General features: G+C 32.3%; 1 protein-coding gene across 1 annotated transcript; it reads right to left on the bottom strand.

Annotated features, from left to right (window-relative positions):
- Positions 1-583: 583 nt before the first annotated feature.
- On the bottom strand, positions 584-23,538 carry LOC114176326 (beta-galactosidase 9-like). The gene is given in 20 exon segments (XM_028061337.1): positions 584-935; positions 1,385-1,733; positions 2,060-2,268; positions 2,870-2,977; positions 3,898-4,008; positions 4,676-4,773; positions 9,185-9,300; positions 9,915-10,147; positions 12,100-12,303; positions 13,712-13,833; positions 13,934-13,978; positions 13,981-14,020; positions 17,667-17,772; positions 18,613-18,701; positions 18,890-19,033; positions 19,949-20,041; positions 20,478-20,544; positions 22,309-22,421; positions 22,553-22,648; positions 23,131-23,538. Coding segments are annotated over 20 exon segments (2,748 nt in total). The 5' UTR covers positions 23,380-23,538; the 3' UTR covers positions 584-779.
- Between the last annotated feature and the right edge of the window lie 1,183 nt (positions 23,539-24,721).

The raw sequence follows: 24,721 nt of genomic DNA on the forward strand, positions 1-24,721 counted from the left end.
GGTAAATATCTAGGAAATTGCTTCTTAACAATCGTTGGCAGGTATCTTTAGGTGTTAGGGGTTGCCGTTAAGATGATTTTAAAAAATTAATTCAAAAGCTAATCATTTTATGGCAAAAACTCGTGGAAGTAGTAGTCTTTATGCCTTTTCGAAAATGCTTGTATGGAGAGTAATGTATCAGATATACCGAGTTATTGGTTTCAACTACCCTTCGTTGATGATAGAAAGTTTGTAAAAAAATGCTACTGTTTTACAAGCTTAGTATGACTTTCAAAATTTTAGAAAAGTGTTAACTTTTTACCGTGTACATTTCTTTGAATTCAAATGAACAAATTTCAGTTAATTCAAATAACATTTTTTTTATATATGTTGTGGTCTTTTGTCCTTAAATCACCTTGTTTGAATATATTATTTTAAAAACAGACGGTTTAACGGTGAAAAAGCTATTGCACATTGTATAGTTTCAAGATTAAACATTAGTTTCCAGTGATGGGAAAGGTCAATCTTTTGTCTTTTTTTATTGCCTGGGAATTCTTCCCTTTCAAAAAAAGATGTTTTAGGTTGGAAGAGATCTGTGTGCTAATTCTGTAACTTTCATTAAACAACGGATTCTTATTTGCCCACAGATGTTTTAAAGACAAGAACTATGAACTAAAAATGACATTTATTAAAGTATCTTGTAAAAACACACACACACACACACACAATATATAATAACATTTATTAGCACCATTGTCTAGTTAGTTGACTCATGCATTAGATTCACACCGAACAACATTTTAGGAGCTACTTACAGCCTCTTGAAACAAAGTAGCACTCAATAACGATGTGCATCTTGCTTCCACAGACAACGTTTTCTCAACACCCGGACATGGGTCACCTCCGAATACAGTATCTAAGATTTTGATGGAGCACCTGTTTTTCCCTTGGCATTCCTGCAAATTATCAAAAGTGTCACCCAAAATCAGGCAACATCAAATAGATTTTTGGCACTGGAAAGGGTAGGATTTTGCAAAACATGGCTCCTACTACTATTATTAGGCTCGTTTTTTTCCTGCCTTTCTTCTTTCACTGAACCACAATATTGTTTTCATCAAAGCTCTACAAGTCTGCGGCTATAAGACGTAAAACGCTACGTAATACAGACTATATAGTGGCAGCAATAACTTTCTAAGCCTACAGATAGTGATAACAGTAGCTTTTAATTGTAATACTTAAACAAATTATTGGGTTAAGAATTTTGGAAAGCGTCTTGCATCATAGCTTTTACCCAAGTCCACAACCCCAGAAACTTGTGGAGCATTTGCTTTCTTGCATAAAAACTATGTCAACAATTTTACTTTTCAGAGGTACTAGACAAGGTATCCAAAATAGAGTTAGTTACCTTGGAGACTATTGACATGGAACTAGGAGCGTGGCAGTTTCCTCTAGAAAAATTCTGACAACTACCTCGTGGGTTACCAAAGCTAGCAAATGTTATGGAGGATATTGTATGTCCTTCTTGACAATATAACTGAAGTTCAGGTATCATATTATTAGCAGAAACTTCTTCACCAATGAGATCCGCATTTACCAACTTCTGCACAGGTGGATAGTTGGATTCTGACACTTGAGCACATATTATTCTGGACAAATGTACCTTGACAGAAATCTCAAACGGATTTCCTCCGGTTTCTTCCAAGATAACCAGTAAATTGTTTGATGCTCTCAACCATGATCGTGGCACATGGTACCTGTAGACCAATAACTCAGAAGTTAAGGAAAGCACAATACTAGAAATTTCCAGTATTAATGTACACAATAAGTAATGGGGTATACTCTTAAAAATCATTCTAATAATCCTTGCAAACTCAATAAAGGAAGTATTAATTAAATATCATAGGAACATAAAATAATATTTTCCTCATTTAGTAATTAGTCTTTATGTACAATAATGTACATAACAATCAACATGAGATAAATGATGCCGTGAGCTGCTATTTATAATTTGTAAGTAAAGTCTTGTGGAATTAGATGAAATCATGAAACCAACAGTTTTAGCCCCTTCGAGATTACATACAAGGTTTGGGTCGGTTTTCCACAATTTGTTGTACACTTGTCAGAATCATATGCTCCACGATAATCACAGACTTGTTTACATCCACTTTTTGGAGAAACCCGAGTCCAGTATCTTCCTATATGGTGACCATTCACCCAAGCCTGACCTTTCCCCATGCTTTTCAAGTCAAGAGCAACTGGATCTAGGCCACCAGGAACATCAAAGTATGCCTGCTTAAAATAAATAGGTGTTATTGTTAGGTGTTAAGATAAACAAAATAGCATTACAAAAGAATGGCCAATGGGCTTACTTTGCACCTTCTTAATCTCAGAATTCATATCATGATTTTAGATTCACTAATTCTGGAGTAGTGCGTTGAGCATAATAACTACAATAAATAGATAACTTAAATTTTTTTTAGGCAAATACAGGTACAACGTAAAATGCACGGGAATCATGAATCTTCCTAAAATAGATCACAAAAATATTGAAAAGGGGAACTATATCAGGTTAAAACAATTGTTTGAAAATCAGGTATGGGTGATTCTTGTTTTATAAATGTTTTGTTAGTATTCTGGCCTTCTTAAATTAAGCTTCATCAAGAGAAAGAAAAAGAGGGAAGCTAGTATGAAACTTCTTACTTGGTCATAGAGGCGCTAATACCATGCCAAGAACCAACTTTCTAAGGGGCTTAAGTCCTCGGAGGTTCATGAGTGATATGATATTTATAACAAAATCAATGTAAATAACTTGTAGGCTATTTTCCTTTTCTATTTTCTTTCACACTACAACAGTTCTCACAGAGAAATCACTTCAACAGATCATGATTACCTTGTACCATGTAAATGTGGATGGGATGCCCTCAGGGGTTAATTCTACCCACTCTGAATTTTCATTCTCTTCACTGTAAAATTTTAAAAACTCGCCCTGCAGCCCAACCTGGGATAAAATTGAATAAAGTGGAACTAATATTTTCAAATTCCTCATAATATAAGAAGTACAATTCCACAAATATAGAATGTAAGGACATAAGATGAAAATATAGAACAAGGAAATGAGCTTTGAATAAAGATAATCAAACCATGACACACCTAGAAAGCACACCACTAAAGTAGCATTGGAGTGAAGGCAGAACTAGAATGACCAACTCATACAAAGAATCAAAACTATGAATTTTTTTTTTCGAAAATTATATTATCAGATTTACCATGACAAGGTTGAAATCCTTGAAGATACAAAAAAACCTCAAACAGGCAAAAATTTAAACATATTCGTACAAGGGCATGTAAGAGAAACTTAATATTCAGAAATATTATTTGAAATGGGAATATATTAGGATATAAGAGCTTTTTTAATTTTTATTTTAGCAGTTAGCTTAGATGACCCTAGATGCTTTGTCTAGCTAAGTTCAATGCATCTTAGGAAGTACTGGTATCTTCATTTTTCTCTTGTAAATTGATTTGACTAATTTGCGTTAATTATCTTTGAAATAGTCTTGAATTAATTGGTGCACACAGGTTTATTTACAAAGAGTGCAGCTCTAGTATTCGTAATTAGCTAATGTACATCTAGTACTAACACTCTGTGTGGAACTAACTGATTGACTCACCCTAGAAAACATTTGAAAGTTGGTCATTTAAATCAGAAGGTCAATTGTGGTATGTCCAAATTCAATAAGGAACCATCTAGAAACGAGAGATAGAGAAAGCATGTGCATTGGGCTTGTGTATTTGCTAAATCTTTCAGAATAAAGCTGTAGTGTACTACGCATAGACCTAGTAGTATTTTTCTCTAAAAACCAGCTAATAATTCATATAGTTATTTGGGATGAGTACAGGGTTTAAATATTATATACATACCTGATGGGTCCATAATGACTTTGAAAGATCTATATCTCCATTTTTAAATCCAGTGATCTTTATTGTACCTCTGATCCCTGCTCCATCCTTCTCAATAAATGCACCATAATTCTGCAATATTGTTTCAAATGAGAATATATGTATAGTCAGTAATTTCTATCCCTCAATTGTTTTATAGGAGAATATGCTGAAGAAAAGTCACAGATGGACTGGAGTAAGCTGTTCATATTAATGTGAACACATTAGATAATCCGCTGTCATCAACTCACTAATGGCAAAGAGCATAACATATATAACTAAAACCATATAACGATAGAGGTATCAATTAAAACTATGTTTGAATGTGCCTTTATTGCCATCACCCTGGGCCCGCCTTAATATATGTCTTGTACCGTCATTGTTACAGGTTTGATGGGTGGATATAGTTCCACCTCAACTAGACCTAAGGCTTAAGTAATGTTTGTAATGTTTGGATAGTCCTCACTTCAGAAATTGTTCTTGCAAGGTAGAACTAGATTCCAACTATAAATTATAATACAATGCAATAATTAATAGACTAATGGATGTGATTAATATTTTCCATCATTACGTAGGCATAATATTTGACATTATACATCTTATCAAAATGAACTAGTTTTATTGATCAAAGACAATATCAGTGTATGAATTATGAAATTTAAGCAATCGCCAAATACATACACAACACGTTACACTTGAAAAATAGACAGTCTTGCATTATACAAAATGATAAATGTTAAAAATATACTAGGAATTTCACCTGCAAACCAACTGTTTGAGTTAACAGTGTTAAATCATTGTATCCTGGGAGAAATTGAAGAGACTGGACCACCTTGATCCATTGGCCAACAGCATTACCTTCACTTGGACAAGAAATTAAACTACATGAATATATATATATATATATATATATATATATAAACAAAAGAAATAAATATTAAACCTCTAAAGCACAACAATTATGATACAACTGATGCTTTGTTTTGAAAAGATTGGGGACCCATTGTCTGAAGTTAGGGATAGTGCTTTATAGAGACAATAACACTACTTAGTCCTTAAAAAATATCCGTGGTATAACCACAATCTACAATTTTAAAAAAAATATATTTTTAGCATATTTTTATATAAAGGTATACTTGATATTCTTGGGATACTAACTAGCTCGATCTGGTGTTCCCGAAAGAGTGGTTTAGTAAGATTGTAATGATCATGAAGAATAGCTTCTATTTTATTTCTTCTTTCTATTGTTCCTATTTTAATTATTTTATCATAGTATCATCATTTAATATCTTTTATGTGCGAAACAAGTCTTTCATATCATATTTGAACACATAGAGATGCTGATATTAAAAGTTTTTAGTTCAAATGACATGATTATATATACAAACTGTTAAAGGTAAAATTATTTCCAATGTGTTGAGTGGCATCTGTATATGAAAACTATGAGATTGATATACTGATCATTTGCAATAAATTTGATTTGTACAGAAAAGCTCTATGATTTATGTTGTAATTTCATAGATATTAATGGGGGTAATTGCTGGAGTGGACCTTATCATATGTTTTAGAATATAATTAGCGGTTATAGATTTTTAAAAAATCAACTGTTACATAATCTCGTAAATTAGGATGATTGATTCTATCATATTATGTACCTTTATTGTAATTGATTCTATTCAATAGTATAAATACATATTGTATGCTCTACATTATACACAATACATTCAGAACATATACAATTCTATAATATGATCCAGAAAAAGGCTACTCTTGAATGGAGCCACCTCTGTATGACATGAACTATCGACGGGATTCCCCCTTGATGACATGACAAGATAGATGATGATCATTAATTAGAGAGTAGAAAGACTTGTCTGGTAAATGACAACATCTTCTTAAGGAGACACAATGCCATGCACAAGGCTGGAGACACCTCATTTTGGTTCTCTCATGTAACTAAACCAATAGTATTTTACTATGCAACTTTTATACGTTTTACAAATTGCTAATTTATTTTCTTCACACAAATTTTATCATGCATATGTGACATAAATGTCATTATATTTACATCCGTTAATTTATAATTCTTTTTACTTGTACTCATTATTTATTTAGAGTAATCATCTTCAACTTCATAGTATATTTATAATTTGTTTTGAAGGGAATAAATTGCTCATCCATTACTGCTCCCCCTTTTGGGAACTGAGGTTGTTATGCCCTTAATTATATTTTGTGTTCTCTCTCGTTTATTTACCCAAAGCACTAGAAAGCTGAGTTGTAGGTTACTAGTTGAGTAGGCTGTGTTTATTTCCATAAGGTTACACCCGCAATCATCAATAAAGTGCTTTGCACTGGAAAACGGGGGAGCTGGGCTAAAGGTTTTACTCTAACCGAAGCAAAAGCAAACCCATCTTTTACTAAAAGGAAGGTCTTGGTTCTTTCTTATACCCGGAAGTAGGATCTATGTTGAAAACATGAGCAAGGAGCTCTTATATGTACATAGAGGATCTCTAATGGATATTTGTTGAAGCAGCTTATTCTCAAATGATGTTGGCTTTATTTTGGAGTCTGGGCATTTTATATCTATACTGTGAAAGACTAGTGTTGAATATATGTTGGATTGTATAATATTTTAGCATTGAAATTATATAAACTATTTTCAAGATTTTGCTAGACTGTTTTTATACTTTGAACAACAGTTTGTAAGTTTAGGGATATTATAATTATAGAAGAAAATTGTTAAAATATAATCAGTGGTTACAGATGTCTTGGAAATCAACCGTTACATATTAGGATGATTGATTACATAGTATTATGTGCCTTTATTGTAATAGATTTTATTTAATAGTATAAATACATATTGTATGGTCTGCATTAGACACACAATATATTCAGAACATACAGAATTCCATAAAAATTTCTGGTAAATTTGAAATTAAAGATTGTTTGGGATATACTTTTTCTAGCTATTGTATATGCTTGCTGATAGGACCCTGGATAGTGGGCTGACGCAGCAGGAGGAGAAACTTAGAGACATAAGTCAGGTTAGGCCCAAAATTTGGAAAATATATTATAGAAGAAAGAAAGTGGGGCCAGGGAATGAAAATTAGTTACAGAAGAGAGAGGACGTTTTTGCATGGGCATAGTTGTGTGTAGTGGGGGAGAGTGGAAAAAAGAAAGAACAAGGAGATTAGCTAAGGAGAGGATCTCTCAGGAGGAGTGTGTGACTCTGATACCCATCCAAAGCATTATAAAGCACTTCTGCTCAAGTTTCCTATTTTCATTTTGTTAGATATTGTTTGATATTGTTAAGATATTCGTAGATATTGTTAATCACAATATCAAACAATTTCTTCTATTTACTTTATTTATTTTTAGTTACTTTTTTTAGTTGTACCTCTATGTGTGGTCTGTACACAAGGGAGATTAATATCAAATCCTATTTTCTCTATATTCAACATGGTATCAGAGCCATTGTTTAAAAAAAAGTCTATCCTAACGAGATTTCTTGGACATTCTGTTCCACCCGCTATCGGGCTGCTAACGAACCACTCATTAATTTCTAGTCCCACGCACAAGATGTATATACCTCGGCGTGAGGGGATGTGTTGGAAGTCCTACATCAACTAGAGATAAGACAATTTCATAGAATATAACTGGGATGCAAACCTCATTTTACAAGCCAGTTTTGTAGGAATGAATTAGGCGTAAACTCCACTTCTAACACATTTTGATAATAATAATACAATTTCTTACTTGTTTCTATCACTTGTCAAGTTGTTCTCCAGTTTCAGTTAGTTTAGCCAATATCTAGCTAACAACTCAAGCATTGGGTTGTGATGCAGGATAAACTCTCTTCTACTAAAAAGTTAAATTTCCGAAAAGTCAGTCGAGCATGTGCATGTGCATGCAACTTGTGCATGATAAAACATGTAAGAGATATAGTATCAAACCTTTCACGTTTCTTTACCTAAAAATTAAATTTATGGGATAAGTGGTTCATAACAAACAAAATCTAACCGAGGTATCCCCGTACATTTCAAACATCCCAAATTTTATAACAAATGACAGATTCAAAGGGATAGAGTCTCAATCAAGAGCTAACAACAACAAAAGTCCAAGGATACTAAATTCTTAGAATGTTGATTTATGCCTAACTCAACCACCCAAATTGTAGGATAGAGTTAGGCCTAAATCCACCTTTTAAGATGGTATCAAAGCATAGGACTAAATATTTATGGATTTGATAGTGTGTGGCATGATATAGTAGGCTCAATAAACCTTGCTATGCAAGACTTTGATCATATTGAAAAGATTGCTTGTAATTGTGTGGTGTACATGAGTATTCTTATTATAATGTAGAATATATACAACAATATGAACAAAATAAATATTAAATAATGGAAATATTAGATAAGATATTTGCTCATCAAATCATATTATATCTCTGTATTTATGAAATACTCAAATCATATCTCTAATATAAATAAACACAAATAAACCATTTGTACATAATATAATTCCTCTGAAGTTAAAGCTGTCAAAACGGGTAACTCGGCCCGACCCGGCTTGACCCATCACGGGTTGATGATTTAGTGAGCCAATCTAACCCGGCTCACTTTTTAGCGAGCCAAAAAAATTCGAACCCAGCCCGGCCCACCACGGGTTGGCAGGTTAAACGGGTTGGCTCAGGGGTTCACTTAATTAAAAAAATACAATTTTTTTATTTTTTTTCAATCAAAACTAAATTGTAATTCTAATTAAAATCTAAATAAACTTTAATACAATCCAAACACAAACCAAAATAAAAAAAATACAAATTATTTGTGTTGAATAAAAAAACAACCTAATATGACTCAAAAGTAAAGTCCAATTTAATAAAAAAAATAAAAAACACTTGTGTGATCCACTGCGGGTTGATGAGCCAAACCGGCTCACCACGGGTTCAACCCGGGTGAGCCGGGTTCTAGATGAACCGGGTCAAAAATCAGCCCGTATTGAAATTTGTAAAAAAATTTCAAATTAACCCGACCCGAACCCTGGTGAGCCGGGTTGACTCGCGGGTTCCAACCCATTTTGACAGCTCTATCTGAAGTGTCAAACAAACACTATCTAGAGCGTGAGTGTTATTTTTCCCAAGCATCGCTGAACTTCAAAACAAAATGCACATGCTATGATTCCTTCCAAGAATCTTTCTACGTAAGTTACATAGTGCATTATCCAGAATAGAACTTCGATTAAAACAGAAGACATATAATACTACAGTTACCGATAAGCTGGCCATTGACAAATACTCGCAGTATATCACGGACACCATCTATTGTAAGTTTTGGACGGACATCATTTTCCTCCCAAAATAAAATGTCACTGTCTGAAACGGATATTCTGCATTATATACACATTAATGAAAATATAATTAGAAAACCATTGAATCAAATTTAAAAATACTTTAAATTTTGATGAATTTTTTGTTTATTTTATTGCAGCTTTATGGAATCCAGATCATGTTTTCATGGATGGAATTCCTTTGGCAGATATACAAAGGGAAAACTGTACTGAAGATATCTTCTCCACAATCTTTCATGCATCTTTTGTTAGAAATAAAATCATTCATAAGCCATCACCTAACTTCAACTTCTAGTAAAGTTAGTCGTTGACACAGTAACATTCTATGACCAAGTAGTTTGTCACTGCCATTGTAATAAAAAAGCTAAACTTAAGCCGGTATTGTGGGCCTATGCATTGTCCATGCTTCAAAACTCCGTGACCTTTAGCCTAAACCCTTAAGTTTTCAAGAAAGTTGGTCCTTGAAACCTATAGCTATAGTGAATTCCTCTTTTATCCAAAAGAAGACAAATAACAGGTAAAACATTCATTTTTGGTAAAAGTAAGGCATAATACACAGCGCATGTACCATATAGTGAAAGTAAAACAAGCCAAAAAATATATAATGTGACACATCAGGTATCATTGTAGAGTATTCAGCAGGGAATAATGACCTGGTTGAATACCAAAGATAGTCAGATTGATCCTTTGTCACATTCAAGTGCTCCCATATACCTTCAACAGTGAAACTGCTCTTACTCCAAATATCGAGTGGCTCTTTTGTAGTCATCCAAGACTTTGACAGGTAGTAGATACCATTGCGGTGGCTACTTTGCTGGGCTGGGAAAATATTGGAGACAGTTGGCAAATCAAATTCTACTAGTTTGACAGAAGTTTGAGCTCTAACCTGTGCAAATTTAAAGAAGAAAGTTTCAGATAAACCGAAAATAATATAATAATCCTAGAAGTGTAGTATTAACCATTTTCACAATACAAATTGCAAAACCAATAGAGAACAAGGATTTCAATTTGTCAAAACCATACCGCTCATTATGTATTTAGAAAGTTTTTAATTTTGTCCTTGCTATAATTTTATTCGTTATTACAAGTGTATCTTGCTATTAAAACTAAAGTTATGTATTTAGAAAAAATCCCATAATTATAGGTATTTGTTTCCTTAGAATTAACTCTTTATATTTCCTAAAATAAACAGCGGGCTCGTGTACTTATTATAGGACCAATGACCTCATTATTGAAATCCAAAAGAAATATATTACTTTCTAAATTTGATATGGTATTAGACAAGGTTTTCAAACTCAAGATTTTATAAACTCATTAGAGTATTGTAAACTTGGATCGTAAAGTCAAATTGTAAACTCAAATGAGAGTATTGTAAACTTGGATCGTAAAGTCAAATTGTAAACTCAAATCGTAAACTCGTAAGAGTTACAAGTTTACTTTGGATAAAAGAATATTTAAATATTTGTTGTAAATAATATAATAAATAATTGTTATATGATGTTACAAATAACTTTTTATATTTTCTTACTGAAATATTATCATTATTATTAGTTTATCATATTATATATTTTAAATATTTTTTATGTTTTTCTAGTATTATTATGTTTAATATAACAAAAAAGTTGTTGGACTTTGAGACACATAAGGCCAACATAGAAACCCTACCCTAGCCCTTAAACTTCATCTCCCACAAAACACTACCCCTTACCAAGGCAACACCAAGGCTTCACAAGAAGGCTGTGAAGATCGAGGGTGCAACGAATGACAAGAATGAAACTACACTACTACAATGATTGTGCAACCAACAACAAGAGTGACAATGTAGAGAACAGAGACAACCATTGACAAATGACAATGAAAAGGGAACCCTAATTGTGTTTTCTTTGGAGAAAATATTATCTCTTGGAAAAGTAAGAACCAAAATGTTGTTGTCCAATCATATGTTGAACCTGAGTGTAGGACAATGGCATCTTCAATTGTAAGCTTATACGGGCAAGATAGATCCTACGAGAACTAGATTTTTGTAAGATTCAACCAATGAAGATGTATTGTGATAACCAAGTTACTCTCCACATCGCTTCCAATCTAGTGTTCTATGAGAAGACTAAACATATCAGAAATTGATTGTCATTTTATTCAAGAAAAGTTGTTGTCCAAGGAAATCTAGACTTAGTTTGTCGGATCAATATTAAAATATCTACACTTGTAGATATATTAAACCCTTGAGATGACATCGGATAGATTTATTTCTTTTAAGCTTAGTACATACAATTTGTAGCTCGAACATAAGGGAGAATGTTAAAATAAATAGTCTTAAATATAATTTATCGTAAAGTTGTTGTGTCCTTTGTGTTGTACCTAGTTCCTAATCCTAAACCTATTTTTTCAGACTCTCTTCTTTGCTCTCCCTTACATTCTATCTTATGTACCCAAAATTATTATAAATATGGGATCCTAAGAGGGAAATTCACTCTCTCAAATTCATTACTCTTTTATTTTTCTAAGTACTCTTTAGCCTCTCAATTGTGTCTATATTGGTGTTATTTCAACACTAAGATTTTCACCCTTTAACTTTTTTTAATCTAATGGTTCCAACAAGTATTCAAAATTAGGTTAAGTAAAGGGTGAAGATGAATATAACTTCGAAAAGGTTTCTTTTACTAACTTTATCCTTCCTTGCATACATATATATATATATATATACACACACATACATATGTATAAAGGTGAATATCACTAAATCATTAAGCAAAAGTAAATCATTAATAAAATAACTTTCACACACATATATAGAGAGGAGAAACTAATTTATGTCAAGCCAACTTTTGCAAACCCAACCTTGGCAGTATTGAAAACTGTATTTGTGCAATCTGGCAACACACTCACAGACCATGGTGGTATAGTGTATCTTCGACCACGAAATGTCACTGTTGCCTCTCTTTTTTCATCGATGTTGGCAAGAAATGCTGAGCATATGCTAGGAGATTCAAAGAAAGACAAGTTCAATCCATCAGGGTGAACATTTGCTTGGTATATATGTGCCTGAATTTGACGAACAAAAGTGATTCAGAAAATAAAATCACCTATATAATTTTACATACTACAAGCAAACCTTACGGCACATGGTGGGATTGGCTACATGTGCTTGTGAAGACATACTGTAATAAACTAACTAGAAAAATATACAGAAGCATTGTCCCTAAGTAAAATACATTCTTTGTGAACGAATAATGAAGCACAGAAAAATTGAATACAAATATTGGGAATAATAACAGTAATGTAGTTTTGGAAATAGTAGGAATAGGTTATCAATGGGACACCTAGAACCAAAGGAAAAAGTTGTGCTTATTTTCTAATTATAGTTTTTTGTATATATAAGATGCATTCATTCTTTATGTATAAAATTTAACAGGCTAATTCTCTTACTAAACAACTTTCTCCAAGTCGATTTTTGTTTTTGTGTTCCAAACTCAATGTTGTTGATTTTATTTCTAATTTTCAACCTCATTGAGTTTGTGGGGGGGCTATTAGTGTAAAGGACAACTATCAGCTTTAAGACAGCTTCACTTTGTTACTTTGATACTGTTAAATATTGTTAAGATATTATTAGTTTACAATTGTTACTTACAATATCTTATGTTAGTTACAATATCATGTGTATATGGGTTTAGACCATATTTTTCTTTATTATTCTTTATTATAAATATATTATCCTATGTGTATTTTCTACACAAGGGGAATTAATCCTATACCTAATTTTCACTACTTTCAGTAAATACGATAATACTCTTCACTGTCAGGTTAGTACTTTAAGAGTTTGTTTTTTTGTTGTAATCAATATTTCAATACAGGAAAATTTTGTTGGGACGGGATTGGACAATATCTGCAAAAATTGGTTAATTTGTCATCCCTACATACAAGTATTCTTATCTATGTTGAAGAAGAGATATAATAATAAGGAATAAAATCAGTATCTAATAATGGGAAACATTTAATAAAATCATTTTACTATCACATCATATCAATCTCTATTTATTATAATCAAATCAAATATTTAACATAATCAACTCATCTATAACACTTTTCCTGAAGTTGGAACATATGCATCATAGGAGAGAAGCTTGTTACAAATATCATCAACACAAGATCTCTTAAGAGACTTGGTAAACAATGACAAGGCTTTTAAATATTTTCGGAAATGACTTTCTCTTTTTGAAAGTGAAAATAAATCTTGAATATGTTTTGTCTTTCCAAATAATATCTTTAACAAATCCCGAACATACTTGCATCAGAAGACTTTAGATATGAGCTATTAGTGAGTCACTATCTACTACCAATAAATATTGGTAGGTCTCTAACTATAGCTACGACCAATAAAATATTAAATGCAGTAAATCATAATGATTAAAACTTCTATGAAATATTTATTTATTTCATGCTAAGCTCGAACCTCCTGCTTTGGACCCAATTTTATATATGTTGGTGAATTAGCGGAAACCAGGGCAGGCTCACAAAGCTTCAACGCAGTATGTAAATCTTTCAAGTGACCCCATTTTGGCTCATGCAGAAGACCTATAAAAAAAGGGTTCATCAACCATGTTAACTGCTATAGGACATATAATCGCATTAGCTACCATCTAAACAACAATCTTATTATTATTCTTACACATACCATACTCATCAATTGGGGCATCATAATCATAACTTGTAATTTGCAAGGGCCCCCTGCAGTGCGGCCAAAATTTGTTCCACCAAAATACTGTAACATAAAATAGCCTGTCAAGATGTGGGTTACTAATACTCATCTACAGAGACTAAAATATACATCATATTTAGATAAACCCTCTATATCAGTAGATATTCATCCTGAGTAATTTTGAAATATAATAAGAAAAGCAGCTATTAAAAGATATCACCATACTGATTTTTAAGGTTATTTTCATCAAAATTAGTTACCATAAAGAAATAAATGGAAGAACAAAACAAAGAACAGGGCATCCTATAGAATGCAAGAGCAAAATAAGACATTTAAATCATCAAAGGCAATAGGAAATGGTTGCAGTAGCCAAGCTGGACTCGAAGCTTGATACTTGTTGCATTGGAAAACACAACAAGTTGCAACAAACTGTATCACTATTCCTTTCATGTTAAATATTGAGAAAAACTGTATAGGGTTAATCTTTGTGTTTAAAAGACACATAAGGTGAATGTATTTATAATAAAGAGTGATAAAAGTATATATGACAACCAAACATAAATATGGTAAATAGAAGATATTGTTATAAACAATATCAACAATATCCACCAATATCAAACAATGTCTATTTTTCCCTAATACACAATAGACGCTATGTTTCCCTAATTAACATAAAATGCGATATATTAACACTCCCTATCAAACTGGTGCATATAAGTCGTATGTACCAAGCTTGTTACAAATATAATCAATTCTTGACACCTTAAACACTTAGTGAAAATATTTGCTAATTGATCATTTGAGTTAACGAATTCAGTTTTGATGTTCCCAGATACAATATTTTCTCGAATGAAATGACAGTTGAACTTAATGTGTTGGTTCCTCTCGTGAAAGAGAGGATTAGAACTGATATGAAGCGCAACCTAATTGTCACATATAAGTGACATCTCCAAACTATAACTCTCTAAGCAATTGCTTAAGTCACACAAGTTCACAAGTGGCTGAGGCCATAACTCTATACTTTGCTTCTACACGAGATCTCACCCCAACACTTTGTATCTTACTCTTCCAAGAAATCAAGTTACCATCAATGAAAACACAATACCCGGAATTAGATCTTCTATCAGAAGAAGATCCTGCCCAATTACCATCTGAATAGCAAATAACTCTTGTATGGTTATTGGAACCATATAACAAACCTTTTCCAGGAGATCCTCTCATGTACTTTAATACACAGATGACTACATTCCAATGATCTTGACATGGGGCATTGAGAAATAGACTCACCACACTGACTGCAAAAGAAATGCCAGGACGAGTAACTATAAGGTAATTTAATTTTCTAACCAATCTTTTGTACTGTTCAGGATCTAAAATAGGCTCCCCCTAATAAAGAGGCTAATGTTGAAGGGCAGCCTTACCTTAAGGCCAATGTTGAGGGAAACATTTTTGACATTCAGTTGACAAAGTGATAAGGCCAATTTACAGTATATAAAGTAGATGCAAACCTCACCTTACAAACCAATTTTATGGGTATGGTTAGACTTAAACTTCACTTCTTAATATGGTATCAGAATCATCGGTTAGAGCATATCGTAGAAAAAATTGTTGCTTGTTAGGTCTATTCTTGCTATCAGGTCACTCTCGAACCACTCATCAATGCTTGGTCGTACGCTCGAAATGTATATGCATCGGCGTAAGGGTGGCAAAACGGGCTAGTTTGACCCGTTTTGGCCACCCCGACTTTGGCCCACAAAAAATGAGTTGGGCCAAGTTGGCCAACCACAAAAAAATGGGCCAAAAATTGTAACCAACCCCTCTACTCTATTTTTTTACTTTTTATTTTTTATATTCATTTATTTTATTTTTAAAATTTGTTTGTATATATACTTACGAATAAATATTTAAAGAATATTTAATCATATATATATATATAAATATATATATATATATATATATATATATTCAAGCTTTTAATTGATTAACTCATATTTCTAATTAGATAAATTAAAATAATTATTACATTTCCATGTTAGATTACTCTATTATAGCTAATAATTAGAACTTAATTTGTAAATGCTAATAATTTAAATTATAATAGTATTGCAAGTTTACAAAAATATTATATAAAAACTTTAATCTTTTTAATAATTTTAATTTTAATTTTTAATTTAAAACACGTAAAAAAATAAATAAAATAAATAAAACGAGCTAGCAAGCCTGGGACAGACTACGAGTTGAAAATTCTAACATGACCCATCCTGTTTTATTAGGCTGGCAGGTTGGCCACCCATTTTGACACCCCTACCTCAGTGTGAGGGAGAAGATGCTATTCGAAATTCCCTATTTTCTCTATTTGAGTTTTCTTTCTTGTTTGAGTTTCTCATCTGGTTTCTACAATTATGTCATAACAATTTTCCCTAAACCTCCTCAATACTGGTTCAAGGGCTTCCCTACATACTAATTAAAGTTAACCTAAGCTTAGGGCTAGACCTTGCTAACCATTCAAGGGGTCACTCCTTACAGAAAAAGTTGTTTCCAGCCTCTATATATGTGAAAGCTACCAGTCCTTATTAGTCGTAGAGGGTTAATTATACTTGAACTGCTTAAAGAAATAAAGAAATGCATTATCACCTGTTGGGTCCTTCGAGGAGGAATGCACAAGGGAGATCCAATACCAATAACGCATGAGTCAAATCCACATAAGAGATTGACACTACCTCCAACTATAACCTTAAGACAATAGGTTTATGAATAGGTCTTCTTTCTTTTATGGTGCTTAACTTTATCATTTTTACTCAATGTGAGACTTAGACTTAAACTTAAATTCCTGTCAAACTTTTCCTCAAGTATAAGTCCCTTCGACATTGGTACATCTCCCTCAAGTGAAAGCATTTCTAACCACGAGGACCTTACTAGTGACCGTTCCTTGTACCGCCATTCAAAGAAAATAGGACAGATTTGTCTAAAACTTTGTCAGGAAGACTTTCAAACAAAGATCATATTGACTCGTTTAAGCTGGACACCAAGTTGAATCATCGCCTTTGATACCACTATTGGGTCTTCGAGGGGGATTCAGCCAAGAGATTTAGTACGAATTAGACTTGAGCCAAGCCTATATAACCTTATGGGAATGAGTTTATGGGCCTTCTTCCTTATACGATGCTCAATTTTCTCATTTCTACTCAATGTGAGACTTAAACTCACTCAGATTCCTAGCATCACCACCTAGATTATTATATTTTTCAAAATAAGAATGTAAAAATATGTTAAAATGAATAGAAAGATTTTAAAAATATTTTCTCCTCATCAATATGAAGATACCTTTATCCTAATAATTTACTATTTACCATATTTATACCTTTGAGTTAATAAAACCCGTAACTACCCTACACCTATAATCTCCTCTATTATTACTTCTTCTAACATATACTTTTGAAGTTGTTTAGGTAGTTCAATCTCTTGCCTAACAGATTCAATTTGATGTTCAAAATACAAAGCAAATTTATTAACAAGAAATGGGAAAAAGTAAGATAGAAACATGGAACATATGTAGCAAAATGTGCCAAAAGAACAACAATATAATAAAAAGCCCTCCAGTACAAACATTGGACAAGAATCCTTCATGAGACAACCATCACGTTAGAACAACAAAGAAGCTAAAAATGAATTGTTAGCTCAAAACTTCTAATAAGAACAGTTATCATACCATGTAATAATTTTGAAAGCTTCCGCCACGTTGGAAAAATCTTGCAACTGCAAAAGCAAGGTCTTCAACAGGTCTATGAGGTAATTTTTCACCCCATTGTGTATACCTTCAAAATCAGTTGGACACAACCAAAATATTTATCACCACAGTCAAATACTGAATCAGCTCTCGACATACTGTTTCTTTTTACCTTCTGTTTCCAATCAAAAGTTCAACATAGGTTTATACAACTACACACAGAAGCACACGAAATGCAAACATATTGGCTAACCAGACTGATAAACTTGAATTTATAGTCATTAAAAGTATAATCAGACATATACCCTTTAGGTCCTTGTTTCGGGTACTCCAATTTGTTAATACTTTCCTAATATTACGACACTTCTCCAAACCACATAATTTACAAAATTACAGAACAAGCAAGCAGTACATATAGAAAGTGAGGTAATGGTTGAATGTTGTATCACTGAAGTCACCTCCTTAAAATGCTACAGTGGAAAATTGGAAAGTATCTTGTAGCAAAGAAAGAAGACAAGAGAGTTGATAATTCTGTTTAGAAAATTGAAAGAAAACCTTCGGACTGGACAAAGTAAGTAAGCATATCAGAGATATAATATAAAGAACTAGAATCTCTCCTACCCCCAGGTGATACAGAAATATACAACAAACATACTTAAGAATACAGAGAACCATGTAGACAATTTAACATGTTGAGAACTGAGAACTAAGCCACGAGTTGCTGCCAAAGACCACTGCTTGTTGAGGGCAATAATACTCCATTTCAGTAAAAGAGCCAATTAATATGGTTGAATATAGGGTTTCAGAAAAGAGAATAGCAGCTTCTATGGCAGCTACTGGTGGCCTCTATTGCACCTTGTAATGCTGCAATAGTAGCCCTATTGCTCATATTAAAAGGTAGTCCCTCGAAGGATGTATTTGTTCATACCATCCATCCCAATTCTCTGTCCAAATCGTTGGTTTGTTAGGAGAGTTTGGTTTAAATCCATCACAGTAGTATGCATTGCATGTATCAATCTGTGTACAACAATATTGATTTATTAACCACTTGAGTAGTTGGTTTTTTGAAACACAAAAAATTTTAACTACATTTTCTGTTATTTTTTCAAAATCTATAGGAGAGACCTGCACACATTTTAATTTTAGTAAGTATAGGTAAATGCCAGTAACAGTTGTTTTCAATTGTGGAAAGGGATATAATTTACAATATCATATGGAGCATCCTGTTGTCTACACATGACCCATGGGACCCCAGCACCAAGACTTAGAGCCATCTTAGCCGCCCACTTAACATACTCTTTACCTCCTTTGCCATAGGAGCTCTCAATGTTCCCGTATTCATTCTCAATCTGGAAATTCAGTCACATGCTTAGTTAAAGATTGCCTTCGACAAAGGGAAGCATCATATTTAACACTTGCATGAGCTAATTCCAAGACAACAGAATAAAACATAATCAATAGTTATCTAACACGAAATATTTAAGTGTGTTCATAAGTTTGAGAACTAAATAATTTGAAAATTGGATATCGTAATCAGAATACATCAATACAGAAAAAGAACCACATAACAAGCATCAACAACGAAAATCTCACATACAAGTTCTACATATTGGATACCTGTATTATATAACATCATCACCTAGATAGGTGATTCAGATAAACATTGAAGAAATTAGAAGACAAAAATAGAAGTGTTGTATTCAGTTATCAATAATCTAAAAGCAGCTCACACCTACTAAAAATAAAACCTACCTAGCACAGAAACTGTTACGACTCGCTTTCTTGAATTACCAAACTATTTCTTGAAAACAAAAGCTCCTCCCTGTTTTTAGAAAAAGTACACTGAAATACCCCTATTTCTCAAGTATCCAACAATACAAAATGACCAAGGTAAACGAGTCTACCCCCAAAAGGAGCACTCTCCTTTTATACACCAAACTCCATTTTACGCATACTCAATTTTATAACCCCCTACTTGGTTTCACCAGGACACTGTATAAAAGAATACATTTCCTCAATAATCTATACCAGAAAAAAGAAAGAAGAATTTCGACTAATAGTAACAAACATAAAAATCTATATTTCTCTGTTATTTAATCCCTTCTTTCTCAAGTATCTGGGATCCAACAGAAACACAAATGCAATGAGTTGAAACAATAATATAGAGACAGTTGTAATTTCATTGCCAATTTTTTCACTAGCAGGACTATGAAAAATAAAATCAATTGATGTTATATAATGACTAAAATCTACATTTTTCCCACCTGCAATAAAATTATAGGACCACCTTGCCAAGAAAACAGCATTTCCTCTCTCATCATATTCACCAACTTGGAGACAAAGCGCTTCATCTCCTCCTAGGTTTAAAAAAAAAAAAAAAAAAGTCTATCAAAATCATGTTAACACAATCCTTTCCAATTATATTCACATTTATTCCATGATTTTAGGAGTTCACAAAAATCCCACCCCTACACTCAAGCATTGAGGTGCATTACAGGATATAAAAGCGTGTGCACAAGCACACACTAAGAGGAGTTTGTGCTAACTCCAGAACCGTGGAATATGGGTTTAGTTCTAGCTAAACCCTTTTTATATATTCTAGCCCATGTGAGATTTGAGTTTTTCCCAATAAAGAACAGATGGTTGTTAAGTCAATCACAGTTCATAACTGAGAATGCTGAAAAAACCATATAAAAATCACATATGAAAAAAGGAGTACAAGAAACAAATGACAAAAATCTGTTTACAAACAAACAAAAGAAGAGACTAATGTCAACCAACAAAGCAGTCCACCTTGAAAGGTTCATTGTTTGTTCGAAATTCAATACCAGGGATATCACGCAACCACACTGGGAAACCCCTGCAAACACAGCACATAAATCAACAAAAAACTTGTCAAATACTTATTTACTTTTAAAAAGAGAAATAAGCCTTGCTGAAGAGAAATAAGCAAACTAGAGGTGAGTGTAATATACCCAAAAGAGAAAAAAAAAAAAAAACAAAGGAAAACAACTAAAACACAAGCAAAATCTAAAGAAGGTGAATCAATGAGTGTAGGAGGGACGTGAAGTCTGAAATCCCTATGCATATTGTTCCAACTACACAGGTTTCAATACATAACAGATGGGTAGCATCAAGACAGTGGTGATGATGATAAAAAAAAAATCAAGACAGTGGTGATGCAAAACAGGCAATATGCAAATAGAGAAACAAGCAAGATCAACATGTATTATCACAGACAAAACATAACTTATGTTCCCATCAAGTACCAATAATAATACCAGCAATGTAGAAGTTTGTGTTTATTTCCTTTGTGTGAAGCAGAAATTATCCTCACTCTGGATTTTCGTTTTTGAAAGAACCTTCTTTGAGAATATACTAAGTTTATTTATTTTTAACAGGTTAAAACTAATTAACAATTAAAATAAGTTTACAACAAACCATTAGAAAAAGGAGTGGAAAGCAGTTTTAAAACTACAAAGTGTTAGGATCATTGTTTAAGGTACATCTAGTGCAATTCATTATGGCATATAATGGATAAGTCATACTTAAAAGAATGATTTCACAAAGAAGCTGTCATTGTAAGCATAACTTTAATGTCATTTAATTTACACACTAAAATCGTGCCAACAAGCATGACTTCAGTTGCAACCATCAAGATCCATGCACTTTTATACTGACATCCGATGAGAAAAAGAGAGGTGCAACAACTGAAACAATTCATTTAACCCTTGCTAATATACACACGGGTGTGCTAAGTTATCAAGTAGGACCAAACTATACACACACAGTTAATGAACATGTTTAATCTCATGTTTGTCAGATAACATAGCACAACCTGTGACTGTTGTGAGCCCTGTAGTAATCGCCATTCATAATTTAAAGGTTCTCCATATTCTCATCCGAGGCCATATAAAAGTGCACACGACTTCATTTTGAAAAAAAAATGAAAATCATGCTAGCACAACTTTAGAATAATTTAATTTACACTAAAAATTATGCATGTAATCATAACTTCACCTTAAAAAAAAAACTAAAATCCTAATTTAAAGCACAACTTCTACATTATAATAATATTAAAATTAAGTTTCACAGCACAATTTCTATATTAAAAAAAATACTAAAACCTTGTTTCAAAGCACAACTTTATTACTAAAATAAATAAACAAAAAACAAAAGGATCAAAGTTCTACTAAAAAGCACAACTTACCATTTACCTATTTTTTTACAAAAGGTAACCAGATCAGTAGTTTCCAAATAAAGTTGCACCATTTTAGTGCTTTGGCTGTACTTTAACACTAATTTCCACCCCTGATATACATAAACCAAAAAGTGTACTAACTTCCAATTTGACATATTATCAACAAAGATAAATTATGCCTCGCATTAAACGTAAATGATTAAATGAAAACTGTTTCTCACAACAAAACATTACGACAAGGACTTCCAACAAGAAAAGAATGTAAAATTTCTAGAGCATGGCATAAAAGTTAAGTAAGGATTTTTCCAGTTTAGAAGTGTAATTAATTAACTATCATCATATAATCTCTTGTTTTTCTATATGGAAACATCAAGTTTAAGAAACAAAAAAATGCTAAACGATAATATATGAAAAGGCTGAGACCCAAAGTTCCATTCGGCACACGCATAAGGGCCTATACGGAGAAAGAAATAGAGTCCATGAGCTGCAGCTAACTTCACAAACTTCACTAGATCATATCTCCCTTCAAAATTATACTGCATAAGTGCAAGCACATCAAAAGAAAAAGGAAATTGATACTTAGTATTAATAAAAAATATCAAATACATAGTTGGAGATACAAGACAAGGTCACTGCTCGGAAAGCGGGGAGAAATATAATTTTCCACCTGTCCTCTCACTGGCTCATGCCCATTCCAGAAAACGTAAGTTTCAATCACATCCGCTCCACCTTCCTTGCTCTTTGCAATCAAGTCAGGCCACATCTAACATCATACCAAATGCACAATAAGACACTTCCATATCCTATTATGGTTATACGAGACTGATAAAAGAATTGTGGTTAATTTGTCGATTTAGTTTCAGAAGAGTTTTCAATTTTCTACCCAGACAAATAAGAAATTCAAAACGCAAGCTCACTTGTGCTAAATCTCGGATGTCCATGATAATCGAATTCTTTTTTTCTTTTTTTTTCAAAAGCTCATTCACGATGCTGAGAAAAAAACAGCATTAGTTTCTAAATTGACTTTTGAGAACAATCTAGGTTGATGGAGGCACTGAAACAATAGCAACAAAACAAACAGAGCAAACAAGCTCTAACAAAACTCAATTAAACACGGAGAAAAAATTAGAAAATAAAAGAGAGAGAAAACTTCTATGATTCAGTTAAATTGCGGTTTCATCTTACTGTTATATTAGTTTCAGTTCATCCATGGCGAAGAGTTAAATTAAGATGAGGAATTAAGACCTCGGGAGTGGCGCGTGGATAGTGGATTCCGGCGGAAATGAGCATGCGGCGTTTGCCGTCGAGGATGAGAGCGCGATGGTCGTAGGTGACATTGAACGGTTTGAAATACTCTTCTGCCTCCGTCACTCTTACTCCGTACTCGATTGTTACTAAGCAAACACACAAAAATATCATTGCCACTATCATCTCCTTCATATTATTTCCTAATCCTCCTCTGGAACTGGAACTCCGCAACATCTTCTTCAACATTGCTCTTCTGCAAGAGACTTTTCGTGTGTAGTTCGCAACAGCAACCACCGTTGAAAACTATAGAAAATTTGGAATAAACGATTGATTCTTTCTTCTAGTAGAGTTTAGAGTTTATTCAAGATGACTATGAAATTTGTCTCTCACTTATCCATTGTTTTCGTCTACATATTTATCTTTTCAACTGCTATTCCCACATATATATATATATATATATATATATATATATATATATATATATATATATATATATATATATATATATATAATATAAAGGGTTAAATATGTTTTTGTCCCTCAAGTTTGAACGAAGTTGGGTTTAGTCCCTCATCAAAACTTTTAACCAATTTAGTCCTTCATCTTCCAAAATGCGTGAATTTAGTCCTTTTAACCAAATTTTGTTAAGTTTATCTGACATTTTAAGCGCATTTCATGATAGTATTTAAATTATTTATACTGTTTGACACATTTTTGCTTCAATGTTAACTTAAATACTATCATGAAATGCGCTCGAAACGTCAGATAAACTTAACAAAATTTGGTTAAAAGGACTAAATTCACGTATTTTGAAAGATAAAAGACTAAATTGGTCAAAAGTTTTGATGAGGGACTAATTCCAAATTTCGCTGAAACTTGAGGGACCAAAAACATATTTAACCCTAATATAAATTTAGTTTCTATTTTCGTTATTTTTATTTAAGTTGATTTTTATTTTTATTTTATGTTTAATTAAATTTTTATTTTTATCAAATTTTAATTAATTTAGTTCTTTTCACTAATAATATTAATAAATAATGTTTTTAAACAGTATTAATTCTTGGTTTTTTTACTTATTTTTAATTTTTTTAATTTTTTAATTTTAAAAAAATTTTTAATTTCAAAAAAATTATTCACGTGTCAAGTCATAATTGTGTCACATATTAGTTTGTGGTTGTATTATTTTTTTTTGTTCAATTTAATCTTATTTATTATTTTTCTTTCTATTTATGTTTTTTGTTTTTATTTTATTTGTTAAATTTGTATTAGGAGTTGGAATGTTTTTCTTTTGTCTGATTTTATTTTTTGATACTTTTTAATTTATTGATCTTGAGAGCTTTTCTACATATATTTTGATGAGGAATTGAAATATTTGTTTGAATTAAATTGTTGATTATTAACTAGGTTAGGGTTTAGTCTTTTGATGGATAATGGACATGAAGTCTCTAATTAAAAAAGCGATGAACACGAGTTGGAATTGGAGAACAATGTGAAACTTAAATAAATTAATTACAACAATTTAATTAATAATTTTGCATAAAAAAATCTCGAAAAATAAATTTTAAATAAAAAACTATTATTTTTAAAT

This window comes from Vigna unguiculata, chromosome 3, assembly GCF_004118075.2.
Source record: "Vigna unguiculata cultivar IT97K-499-35 chromosome 3, ASM411807v1, whole genome shotgun sequence".
Taxonomy (NCBI): domain Eukaryota; kingdom Viridiplantae; phylum Streptophyta; class Magnoliopsida; order Fabales; family Fabaceae; genus Vigna; species Vigna unguiculata.